Below are 12287 nucleotides of genomic sequence, written 5' to 3'. Positions count from 1 at the left end.
CCAAATCCACTCACAAGGGTTTGGTCAGCCCAAGGCTATAGTAGAAGACAGTTGCCCAATGTGCCCAAAGTGGGATTGAACCCAGAACCATGTGGTTGGGATGCAAGCTTCTTACCCAACAGCTACTCCTGCATCTATATATATATTATATATAAGTATGTATGTTTTGTTGTTTTGTGGTCCCTAATTCTATCTCATTATTAGAATTACTATTCTTTCACACCAGCAGTGGCAATGTATGTATTTGTGTGTCTGTGTTTGCCCACCACCACCATTGCTTGACAACTGATGTTGGTGTGTTTACCTCACTGTAACTTAGTGGTTTTGCACGAGTCTGATAGAATAAGTACTAAGCTTAAGTCCTGGGGTCGATTTGTTCGACTAAAGGCAGTGCTCCAGCATGGCTGCAGTCAATTATGTTACCCTAAATCCCAAACTTCCGTCTCTTTGTGTTCTGTCTTTGACCAGCCTAACTCTGGTCTCTCTCTCTCTCTTCTTCTCCACTTGCTTCTCCCAACACTTTACATCTGCTCATCCCCCCCCCCCCATAAACTAGCTCATTCAGATTCCCCTACTTCATATTTTAATACCTCGCCACACGGAGTAGAAATTAGATGTTCAGATAAGCAACTTTGTTTCCCAACCTAGCACACATCTAAAACCTCTTCTTCAGCGCATATTATAATTACTTTATTATTTCATTTCATTATCTATATATTTCTTTATCTATCTACGTAAACATGGTTTCGTCTTCCATGCTGTATGTTTAGAGAAAAATCTCAAGATCCCTACATTCAATCCAACTCTCCCGCTTTCTCCCTTCTCCCTCTCTTTCATGCGCATTTATTATTGTCCTTTATTCATTCATTTATCTAATTTTGTCACAGTTAGGCTGACCGAAAACTGTTGGTTATAGCTCTAGTTAAGAATGCAAATGCCCAATTCTATCTCATTATTATCATTACTACTCTCTCACATCGGCAGCCTGAGGTTTTGCTGCTTTGCAGTGTGCACATCCTTCCCACCCCCACCACCTATACTGGAAGTCTTTATCCTCCGACCTCTATCAAATGTCTTTCCCATGAACACCTCCAAAGGCTTAATGTTCTCCCATCCCTTCTTAGGGTTTATCTCCTATGTAATGTAGTGATTATGTATCACATAAAATGATGGTGTAGTGTATGCAGGTTGAAGCCTATTGTATGTTTATGAGTTCTGTCAAATGCAAGCTTTCTTTTCAAGTACATGATGCTGCTGTCCCCTATCCCAGGATCTCACGGGCCCACACCTCCCACATCCTAAGAGTTGGCACTCTGAAAGGTAACTCTGGTGAGATTGTTGAGATGCTTGAACAATCACGTGTAGATTTCTGCTACATCCAAGAAGTAAGGTGGAGAGGAAGTTCTGCTAGGTTCCTCACATACAAAGAAGATAAGTGTAAGATTTTCTGGGCAGGGAACACTGATGGGGTCAGGGGTGTGGCTATACTTCTTGCGGAGAAATGGATTGATAAGGTAATCAAGGTAGTCAGAGTCTGTGAAAGAATACTTAAGATTAGATTAGTGCTGCAACATGGATTAACAACCATTATCTCAGCTTATGCTCCTTAGCCAGGGCTACCTGATGAACAGAAAGACTGATTTTATGACACCCAATTGCAGACTATCTCTTCAAAGAATGACAGGTACCTTCTCTTTGTGGCTGGTGACTTCAATGGGCATGTTGGACAACATGCAAGGGGCTTCCATGGTGTACAGGGAGGGCTATGGTTTTGGTTCCTCCAATGAGGAAGAAAACAGGCTGCTGGAGTTCTGTGATGCAAATGATCTTATAGTTTGTAATACTAATTTCAGGAAACCTGCCAGTCACTTATTTACCTACCAGCCTGGTGGACACACTAGTCAAATTGACTACATCCTTGCCAGGAAACGGGAAAGATGGCTAATTATAAATGCCAAAACTTTCCCAGGTGAAGAATGCACCCCACTACATAGATTAGTAGTTAGCGACTTCAGGATCAGGGATAAATGGATGCCTAAAAGACAATGAGCATGGAGAAGAAAGGTCTGGAAGCTTAAGGATCCTGCGAATGGACAGAGATTTGGAGATGTGTTACTCAAAGCTTTTGACGAAATAGAAGGGGGAGATAGCATCACGTGATGTGGAAGACAACTGGAGGTTCCTTCGGGACAACTTGTTGAGGGCTACTAACCAGATCTGTGGCTGGTGCAAAGTCCCCTCTTAACGTGGTGGTGGAACAATGTAGTTGACAGCCATTAGGGAAAAGAAACAGGAATGAAAGTACTGGAAGAACGGTGGTTGAAAGGAATTGTATCAGATTTCCAGAAGGGGAGCTAGGAGACAGGTTTACTTAGCCAGAGGGGAAGCAGATAAGAAAAAATTTGCCAATGTTCTGCATCATGAGGACCAAAGACCTGAAGTGTTTCATGTTGCAAAACAGTATATCAGAAAGAATCATGATGTCATAGGAGAGAAATGTGTCTGCATGGATGATGGCTCACTTGCACTAAACGAGGCTGCAAAGAGAGAAACTTGGAGATGCCACTATGAAAAGTTGCTGAAGGAAGAGAATGAATGGGAGAAAGTGAGTCTGCTGAATGTCGACCCAAGAGAGGGACCAGCTATCCAAACTGACAGTACCTTGGTAGATAAAGCAATTAAGGGTATGAAGACAGGGAAAGCCCCTGGCCCATCAGGAATCACCACAGAAATGCTTAAAAAATCTGGTGGTGTCAGCTATAGTCTAGTCACCCGTATAGTCAATTAGGTGACACATGAAGGAGTCATACCCAACGACTGGTGTTGCACCATAGTCAGCTGCTACAAAGGTAAAGGTGATGCATTAGATATGAATAATTACAGAAGTATCAAGTTGTTGGATCAGGTAATGAAAGTCACAGAGAGGGTCATAGCCCAACTAATTAGAGAGAGAGTTAGCTTAGACGAGCTGCATTTTGGGTTTGTACCTGGAAAAAGCACCTCTAATGCTATATTTATGGTAAGACAGCTGCAGGAGAAATACCTAGTCAAAAATAAACCTCTGTACCTGGCTTTCATTGACATGGAGAAAGCCTTTGACGGGGTCACCCGATCCCTTATCTGATGGTCAATGCAGAAACTAGGGATAGATGAGTGGTTAGTGAGAGCTGTACAAACCATGTACAGGGATGCTGTCAGTAAGGTGAGGGTTGGCAATGAGTATAATGAAGAATTCCAGGTAGGAGTAGGGGTCCACCAAGGATCAGTCCTCAGCCCCCTCTTATTCATCATAGTCCACCAGGCAATAACAGAGGAATTCAAGACAAGATGCCCCTGGGAGCTTCTCTATGCTGATCACCTTGCACTAATTGCTGAGTCACTATCCGAACTAGAGGAGAAGTTACAGGTGTGGAAACAAGGTCTAGAATCGAAGGGCTTTAGAGTCATCAGTCTAGCAAAAACCAAAGTCTTAATAAGTAGGAAGGCAGACAAATCACAAACCGCTTCAGGTAGATGGCCCTGCTTAATCTGTAGAAAAGGTATAGGTAGAAACTCCATAAGATGTACCCAGTGTAAGCTATGGACACATTAAGAGGTGCAGCAATATCAAAGTAAGGCTAACTGGGAAGATTTTTTTTTGTGTGTGTGGCATATGCTCAGCGGCAATAAACACCGAAAATGTACAAAAAACAGCTTTCATCACATACCAAGGGGAAAAACTAGAAATAGTTGATAGCTTTCGTTACCTAGGTGACAAGTCAGTAGCGGGGGTGGATGCTCTGAGACTGTAGCTGCTAGAATAAGAATAGCCTGGGAAAAGTTCAGAGAGCTCCTACCACTACTGGTGACAAAGCGCCTCTCACTCAGAGTAAAAGGTAGACTGTATGACACATGTGTACAAATAGCCATGCTACATGGCAGTGAAACATGGGCTGGGACTGCTGAGGACATGCGTAAGCTTGCAAGGAATAAAGCTAGTATGCTCTGCTGGACGTGTAATGTCAGTGTGCATACACGACAGAGTGTACACCCCCTGAGAGAAAAGTTGGACCTAAGAAGCATTAGATGTGGTGTGCAAGAAAGACAACTGCACTGGTATGGTCATGTGTTGCGTATGGATGAGAACAGCTGTGTGAAAAGGTGTCACATTCTAGGAGTAGAGGGAACCTGTGGAAGAGGTAGACCCAGGAAGACCTAGAGACAGGTGGTGAAGCATGACCTTTGAATGTTGGGCCTCACGGAGGTGATGACAAGTGAACTGAGACTTTTGGAAATAATCACCAAAGTCGCACAAGCGACCAGCTGGCTGAACTCAGTTGTAATTAAGGAAAAACACACTGGCACCCTATGAATATGCCTTGACCCCCAGGGATCTGAACAAAGCATTAAAATGAGACTACTATCAAATTCCAAGCCTTGAAGAAATCACACCATCATTAGCTGGATCTAAGATATTCAGCAAACTAGATGCCAGAAATGGGTACAGAACAAGGAATACCTGAGCAGTTCATATGTGACAATGGGACCCACTTCACATCTCAGGAATTAAAAAAAATAGCCAATGAGTATGGGTTGAACATCATAACCTCATTACCACACTACCCCAAAGGTCATGGATTCATAGAAAGACAAGTGCAGACAGTCAAGAAAACAGAAATCAAATGCCGAGAAACTACAAATGATCCACACCTGGCACTTCTGTCCTTATGAGCAACACCACTAAAGGCTGACATGAAGTCCCCAGCAGAAATGTTGAATAGCAGGAAATACAAAATCACCCAGCCAACAAAGATTCAACCTCCTATTGACCAGGAAAAGACAAGAGCAAAGCTAGCAGCCACTCAAGAGCAAGGACAGAAATATTATAATAAACATGCACAGAACTTACCTGAGATACTTGGAGAACAACATGCACATACTCAAGATCCTATGACCAAAACATGGATCCCAGCACAAGTTGTCAGTAGAGCCAAAACTCCAAGACTATGCATTATAGAGACTGAATCTGGTAGGCAGCTGAGACGAAACAGGGACCACTTCTGCCCAACACCTGCAGCATCAGTAGCAACACCAACAAGAACTACAACACCCACAACAGATGATGACACATACAGAATGCATGCTTCCACAGACTCATCATCTCAGCAGGCATCAACAACCCATCAACAACCCAACAACACATCGACATCATGCACAACACCTCAAGCATCAGCACAAAGCACAGTAAAGTCTATTAGATGGAGACCCAATATCTTACCACTGATTTGATACCACTGAAAAAAAATAGATAAATAATAACTAATTTTGCTTAGATTAGGAAACAAAAAACCATGCGTGTAGGCAGAATAATCTCTACTGCAGGATTGCCACCTTTGCTCTGACAATCCACTAGTGTAGGGAAGATTTACTTCTATTTTCTTTTAATTGTCAAAACATCTTTTTTTTAGAAGGGATGTTATATGTTCATTAAGGTTATGACTTTCTGATTTTTTTGAAAGCAAACAATTTCTTGTATCAAAAGTCAATGAACAATTTCATATAAGTAGGGAAAATAACCTTTACTTTAATTTTTTTTTAAAAAAAAGGTAACCCTTAACTGAAGAAATCTAACACCACTTTTGACCCAAATCATGCAAAATTCTAGGGCAGGGTTCATAATGCCTACTCAAGTTTTTACCAAACTGGGTGTGCTGACTTAATGCAATGCAGAAGCAGTATATTTCAAATTTCAGCTTTCAAGTTTAAGTAGGTTAGGAGTTGTAGAGTTTTTAATTTGTTACCAATTAGGCCCTACTTTAGAAAATATCTTCTTCCTTTCTTTTTTACTTCTGTGACACTAAAAACTCTGACTATATTAATTGTTTTTCAGAAAAGTAGGCTTATCTAAAATAATGCCTCATAAGAGAAATGCTTGTGTCACTCAAAGAAACAAAAAAAAAATTTGGATGAAGAATCTCGTGCAATTTCAAGACTCACATAGGAAAAGAAGACCTGTTCCTCTAGAAGAGCATCTTTTGGAAAACAACTGCAGGATCCCAATGAAACTTCAAATTGTCAGTCACTACCTGTTCTTTGGATGTACCATCAAATGAAGGAAAGAAAGAACAAAGGAAGTTTCAAAAGAAGTAACTTTTTATGGAAAAAGAAATTAAATTTTCCATATTTATCAATTCAAAATATACAAGCAAAAGTAGAAAAGTGCTGAATACCTATGACAAATGTGTAAAACGAGGAAAATATGATTCATTGAAAGGAATTTTTGACATTACAAAGGAAAACGGTGAATGGCTGTGTGGTGAGGATAGAAGGTTATATTATCTGCAAATTGAAAGCAAGAGACAGGTCGGGTATACAACTGGAAAGACGGCCAGTTCCAAAACTATTCATCCATCGAAAAGAAGACTAGTGTTCTTAATGCCAACTTCAACCAGAGCAACTCCAGTGTCATCGTCAACGTCTGAAGCAGAGACTGAAAGTGAATATCAAGAGTCCTAAAAATCAGATGAAGAATCCACACAAACAAGGAGGAAGTGTAGCAAAACTGGAACTGCAACCAAGTTAGTAATATCTTCTAAGCTATTAACCCAAAAAAGCAGCAACAGTTTGTCGACAATTATCTCAAGATGGAATCAATGTCGAGATTCCTTCCTACTGCAAAGTTTCAAAAAATACCCAACTTAAGTAATGCAAGATGGAATTCTCGAGCAATACTACTGACTTTTAAAGCCATCATTAAGATTTCTCACTGCCGTCGATCTATCTTACAACTTTTAATTCTTAATTCAACGTTTTTAATCTTAAATTTAAAATGACTTTTAATCGATGTATCACTCTTTATTTATTTATCCTTTTTTTGTATATTTTTACCTTATGTATTTCTTATTTCTATTCTAAATAATATATTGATATGTTCCTTGTCTTGGTGTATTTATTGTGTTATATGTATTTATTATGTTGATGTAAATCATAACTATAGGATGATTATCTAAATTTTGTCTCATCTTAAACCAAGTTATATAATGTCTAGTGTCTTGGGTTCAACTTGAGCACTTTCAAACAATTGTTCAAAAGAAAAAACAATACATTTATATATATATGCAAAGGCATCACAAAAACTGTTACTCAGAAGTAACAGTTTTTGTGATGTCTTTGTAGCATTATTAATAAAGCATATTACTCTACCTCTGGTATTTGAGTACTATTTTTTTCCACCTTGTTTTCACATTTATGTGCTTACTCTGGTGTGTGTGTGTGTATATATATATATATATATATACACACACACCAGTGATAGTATAGGATACCCTCCCAAAGTGTTGAGCAGTGGATTTGAACACAAAACCATATAATTTCAAAGTGAATTTCTTTATTACACAGCTTAGAAAATCAAATCATAAAGCATAGTCAAAACGTTGTAATTGGTCTGGTGGAACTTGATCAGAACTTGAAGATAGCTTGAGGAAATGCTGCACAAGATTTTGCAATTCTTTTTTAGAGACACTATGTTGTTGGTATTCAGAAAGATATTTACTTTGATAATTATTCAGTTGATCACTTAATAATTCCAACTTACTCTTGTATGAAGCTTTTAATTTTTCAATGTTTAATTCCAGTTTTTTCGATAAATCTAATTTGGTATTCTCCAACTGTTTAACATTTTTTTCATATTCATTTTGTTTTTTATTCAATAATACTTTCAGCTCAGAAGTCTTCTTCAAGAGTTTCTCCCATTCTTCTGATAGTTCACTGTTAATTTTGTATAAACTCTCTATAGTTGAATTTGCTGACTTCAGTTCTGTCTTTAGAGATACAATATATATATGCTGTTGTTCATTCACTTTTTTCAAGCTTGATATATTTTCTAGAGCTTCATTTGATATCGTTGTAAGGACAGTAGCCTTCTCTTCTAGCTGTTTAATATAAGTCTCCTGCTTTTGTAATCTGACTTTCATTTCTGTATTTTCTTTCTTGATACCTTCCTGTTTACTCCTTAATATGCTAAGTTCATCTGATGTCCAAACAACCCTTTTTCCAGATGTTTTTGTTTTTGGTTCCAAATTCCTTCCACCAAACAAGTATTCCATATCTGATAAAATATATATTTGAAGAAATGTTAACAATTATTGCATAAGTTATGAATATATATATGAAAAATAACTCTGATAATAACAGTTATGTATTCCTTCCTACCAAACTTTCAACTAAATGTAGTTAAATGTAGTAGGGCAAAATCAGTTTGTAATTTTTAATGGTGGAATATGAAGAAGGTTATACAAGATTTTAATGGAGAAGGTTTTAATGGCAAAATATGAAGACAGTTTTACAAGGTTTTAATGGTGAAATATGGAGAAAGTTTTGTAAGACTTTAATGGTGGAAATATAGAGAAGGTTTTATAAAGTTTTTAATAGTGGAATATGAAGAACATTTTACAAGATCTTAATGGTGAAACATGGAGAAGGTTTCATAAGGTTTTAAGTGTGGAAATGTGGAGAAGGTTTTACAAGTGTTTTTAATAGAAGAATATGAAGAAGGTTTTACAAGGTTTTAATGGTGGAATATAGAGAAAGTTTAATACAGTTTTAATGGTAAAATATAAAGGTTTTACAAGTGAGAAGTGTCAACATCAAAGAATAAACATTAATATTAAGCTTGAATGTGGTCTAGTAGTTCTGGTGTTGGGTTCACAATCATGAAGTTGTAGGTTCAATTCCAGGGCTAGACAGCACAATGTATCCTTGAAGAAAGTACTATATTTCACATGATCCAGTTTACTCAGCTGTAAATGAATATCAACCAAGAACTGGTGCAGCACATTTTCTCTCCAGCTGCTCCACTGATTCAAAGATGGGTGGGTGAAGAGGGAATCTGTATCTATTTGTGACTATACAGGCACCTATCAATTAGCAAAAGCATGGTACATGCAACAAAGTCACAGTTATTTGTGAGTGACAGCTCTGGTCAGGATTAACTGTATGAGAAATAAAAGATAGAAGCTAAATGTCATGGTAAGAAGCTTGCTTCCCAGCCACATGGTTCTGGGTTCAGTCTCACTGCATGGCACCTTGGGCAAGTGTCTTCTACTATAGCCTTGAACTGCCCAGAGCATTGTGAGTAGATTTGGTATACAGAAACTGAAAGAAGTGTGTGTGTGTGTGTGTGTGTGTGCACGCATGTCTTTGTGTCTGCCCCAGCCACTGCTTGACAACTGATATTGGTGTGTTTTTAAATCCCCGTAACTTAGTTGTTTGGCAAAAGACACCAATGAAATAAGTATCAAGCTTCAAAACATAAGTACTGGTGTGGATTCATTTGACTAAAAATTCTTCAAGGCAATGCCCTAGCAGAGCCCCTGTCTAATGACTGAAACAAGTAAAAGATGAAAGATAAAAATATTAAAGTAGACAGCAAGCAAAAGTCGATGATGGATAGTGGTATCACACTGGTGTAACAAGTACATGCACAAAAGAAAGTATTTTATTACTGATAAATGGAACTGAGTAATATTCATTCAAAGCTGAGTCTATGTGAATCAATATCAGGAGTTTCTCATTCCTATTCAAGATCGGGAACAATAAACTCAGTGTAGCAATTTATACAGACTCAGTTTCCAATAAATATAATACAACAAAGGATATGCACAATATATTGGTTCTTAATAATCTTTCCTTTTTATTCATATTAAATAGGTAACCAACAATGTTGACAAATATTAAAGCTTGTAGATTAAATATTTAAATTATAGGTGCAGGCATGGCTGTGTGGTAAGAAGCTTGCTTCATAACTACATGGTTTCCGGTTCAGTCCCATTGTGTGAAACCTTGGGCAAGTGTCTACTACTATAGCCATAGGCCAACCAAAGCTTTGTGAGTGGATTTGGTAGACAGAAACTGAAAGAAGTCAGTCGTGTGTATGTGTGTGCACCTATGTGTGTGTGTCTTTGTGCCTGTGTTTGTCCTCCATCACTGCTTGACAACCTGTGTTGGTGTGCTTACATCTCCATAACTTAGTTGTTCAACAATGGAGACTGATAGAATAATTACGAAGCTTTAAAAACAAGTCCTGAGGTCAACTTGTTTGACCAAGACCATTTAAGGTGGTGCTCTAGCATGGCCATAGTCAAATGACTGAAACAAATGACAGATAACAGATATAGAAGATCCATATCATGCTCAGAATAAAACTAAAATAAGTTCCATTGAGTTAGATTGGGAGCTGTACATAAGATGAGGAATGCTTTAAACATATGTTCCCTGCAAACAGGTGGACACTATCTGAGACACAACCTATCAAGTAACTATAACCATAAGAATATATGAATGGTCAATTAAAGTTTACATACAGAGTTGAGTGGATGCCATTCTATTTCTAGCCTTTCACCACTGACATCATTCACATTCACCTAAGACACTGTATATCATCAGACATTTCCACTTGCATGAACAGAAGTCCTTGGAAACATCCTCTAAGAGGATATTTCCAGAATCTTGATAACAACAACATCTACTCTACTGTTTCAATAGTATCAAGATACAAACAATACATCTACACCTTCCCAACTCACAAAACTACACCTTCCTATCACACAACACTCTACTTTCCCACTTCACTACATTATCTCTTTTTATCTCACAACACTACACTTTCTATCTCACACCTTCCCAACTCACAACACAACAATTTCCTCAACACAATACCTTCCCTACTCCTAACACTACCCCTTACTAACTCACAACCCTACCCCTTCCTATCTCATAACACTACCCCTTACTAACTCACAACCCTACCCCTTCCTATCTCATAACACTACTCCTTACTAACTCACAACCCTACCCCTTCCTATCTCATAACACTACCCCTTACTAACTCACAACCCTACCCCTTCCTATCTCATAACACTACCCCTTACTAACTCACAACCCTACCCCTTCCTATCTCATAACACTACCCCTTACTAACTCACAACCCTATCCCTTCCTATCTCACAACACTACCCCTTACTAACTCACAACCCTACCCCTTCCTATCTCATAACACTACTCCTTACTAACTCACAACCCTACCCCTTCCTATCTCATAACACTACCCCTTACTAACTCACAACCCTATCCCTTCCTATCTCACAACACTACCCCTTACTAACTCACAACCCTATCCCTTCCTATCTCATAACACTACCCCTTACTAACTCACAACCCTACCCCTTCCTATCTCATAACACTACCCCTTACTAACTCACAACCCTATCCCTTCCTATCTCACAACACTACCCCTTACTAACTCACAACCCTACCCCTTCCTATCTCATAACACTACTCCTTACTAACTCACAACCCTATCCCTTCCTATCTCATAACACTACCCCTTACTAACTCACAACCCTACCCCTTCCTATCTCATAACACTACCCCTTACTAACTCACAACCCTATCCCTTCCTATCTCACAACACTACCCCTTACTAACTCACAACCCTACCCCTTCCTATCTCATAACACTACCCCTTACTAACTCACAACCCTATCCCTTCCTATCTCATAACACTACCCCTTACTAACTCACAACCCTACCCCTTCCTATCTCATAACACTACCCCTTACTAACTCACAACCCTATCCCTTCCTATCTCACAACACTACCCCTTACTAACTCACAACCCTACCCCTTCCTATCTCATAACACTACCCCTTACTAACTCACAACCCTACCCCTTACTATCTCATAACACTACCCCTTACTAACTCACAACCCTATCCCTTCCTATCTCACAACACTACCCCTTACTAACTCACAACCCTACCCCTTCCTATCTCATAACACTACCCCTTACTAACTCACAGCCCTATCCCTTCCTATCTCATAACACTACCCCTTACTAACTCACAACCCTACCCCTTCCTATCTCATAACACTACCCCTTACTAACTCACAACCCTATCCCTTCCTATCTCATAACACTACCCCTTACTAACTCACAACCCTACCCCTTCCTATCTCATAACACTACCCCTTACTAACTCACAACCCTACCCCTTCCTATCTCATAACACTACCCCTTACTAACTCACAACCCTATCCCTTCCTATCTCATAACACTACCCCTTACTAACTCACAACCCTATCCCTTCCTATCTCACAACACTACCCCTTACTAACTCACAACCCTATCCCTTCCTATCTCATAACACTACCCCTTACTAACTCACAACCCTACCCCTTCCTATCTCATAACACTACCCCTTACTAACTCACAACCCTATCCCTTCCTATCTCATAACACTACCCCTTAC

General features: G+C 39.0%; 1 protein-coding gene across 7 annotated transcripts in view; it reads right to left on the bottom strand.

The window, feature by feature from the left end:
• Positions 1 to 7346: 7346 nt before the first annotated feature.
• The window catches only part of LOC106872432 (uncharacterized), a 123285-nt gene continuing 118344 nt past the window's right edge, over positions 7347 to 12287 (bottom strand). For all 7 annotated transcript variants that reach the window (XM_052970205.2, XM_014919433.3, XM_014919434.3 and 4 more), the window contains one exon: positions 7347 to 8086. In XM_052970205.2, coding sequence (XP_052826165.1) covers positions 7392 to 8086 — 695 coding nt within the window. In that variant the 3' untranslated portion in view covers positions 7347 to 7391. The remainder of the gene's footprint in view (positions 8087 to 12287) is intronic.

The sequence above is a fragment of the Octopus bimaculoides genome, chromosome 8 (assembly GCF_046866305.1).
Source record: "Octopus bimaculoides isolate indiv1 chromosome 8, ASM4686630v1, whole genome shotgun sequence".
In the NCBI taxonomy this organism is placed as follows: domain Eukaryota; kingdom Metazoa; phylum Mollusca; class Cephalopoda; order Octopoda; family Octopodidae; genus Octopus; species Octopus bimaculoides.
The sequence above is the reverse complement of the archived record's forward strand: the minus strand, read 5'-3'. Positions and strand labels throughout refer to the sequence as shown.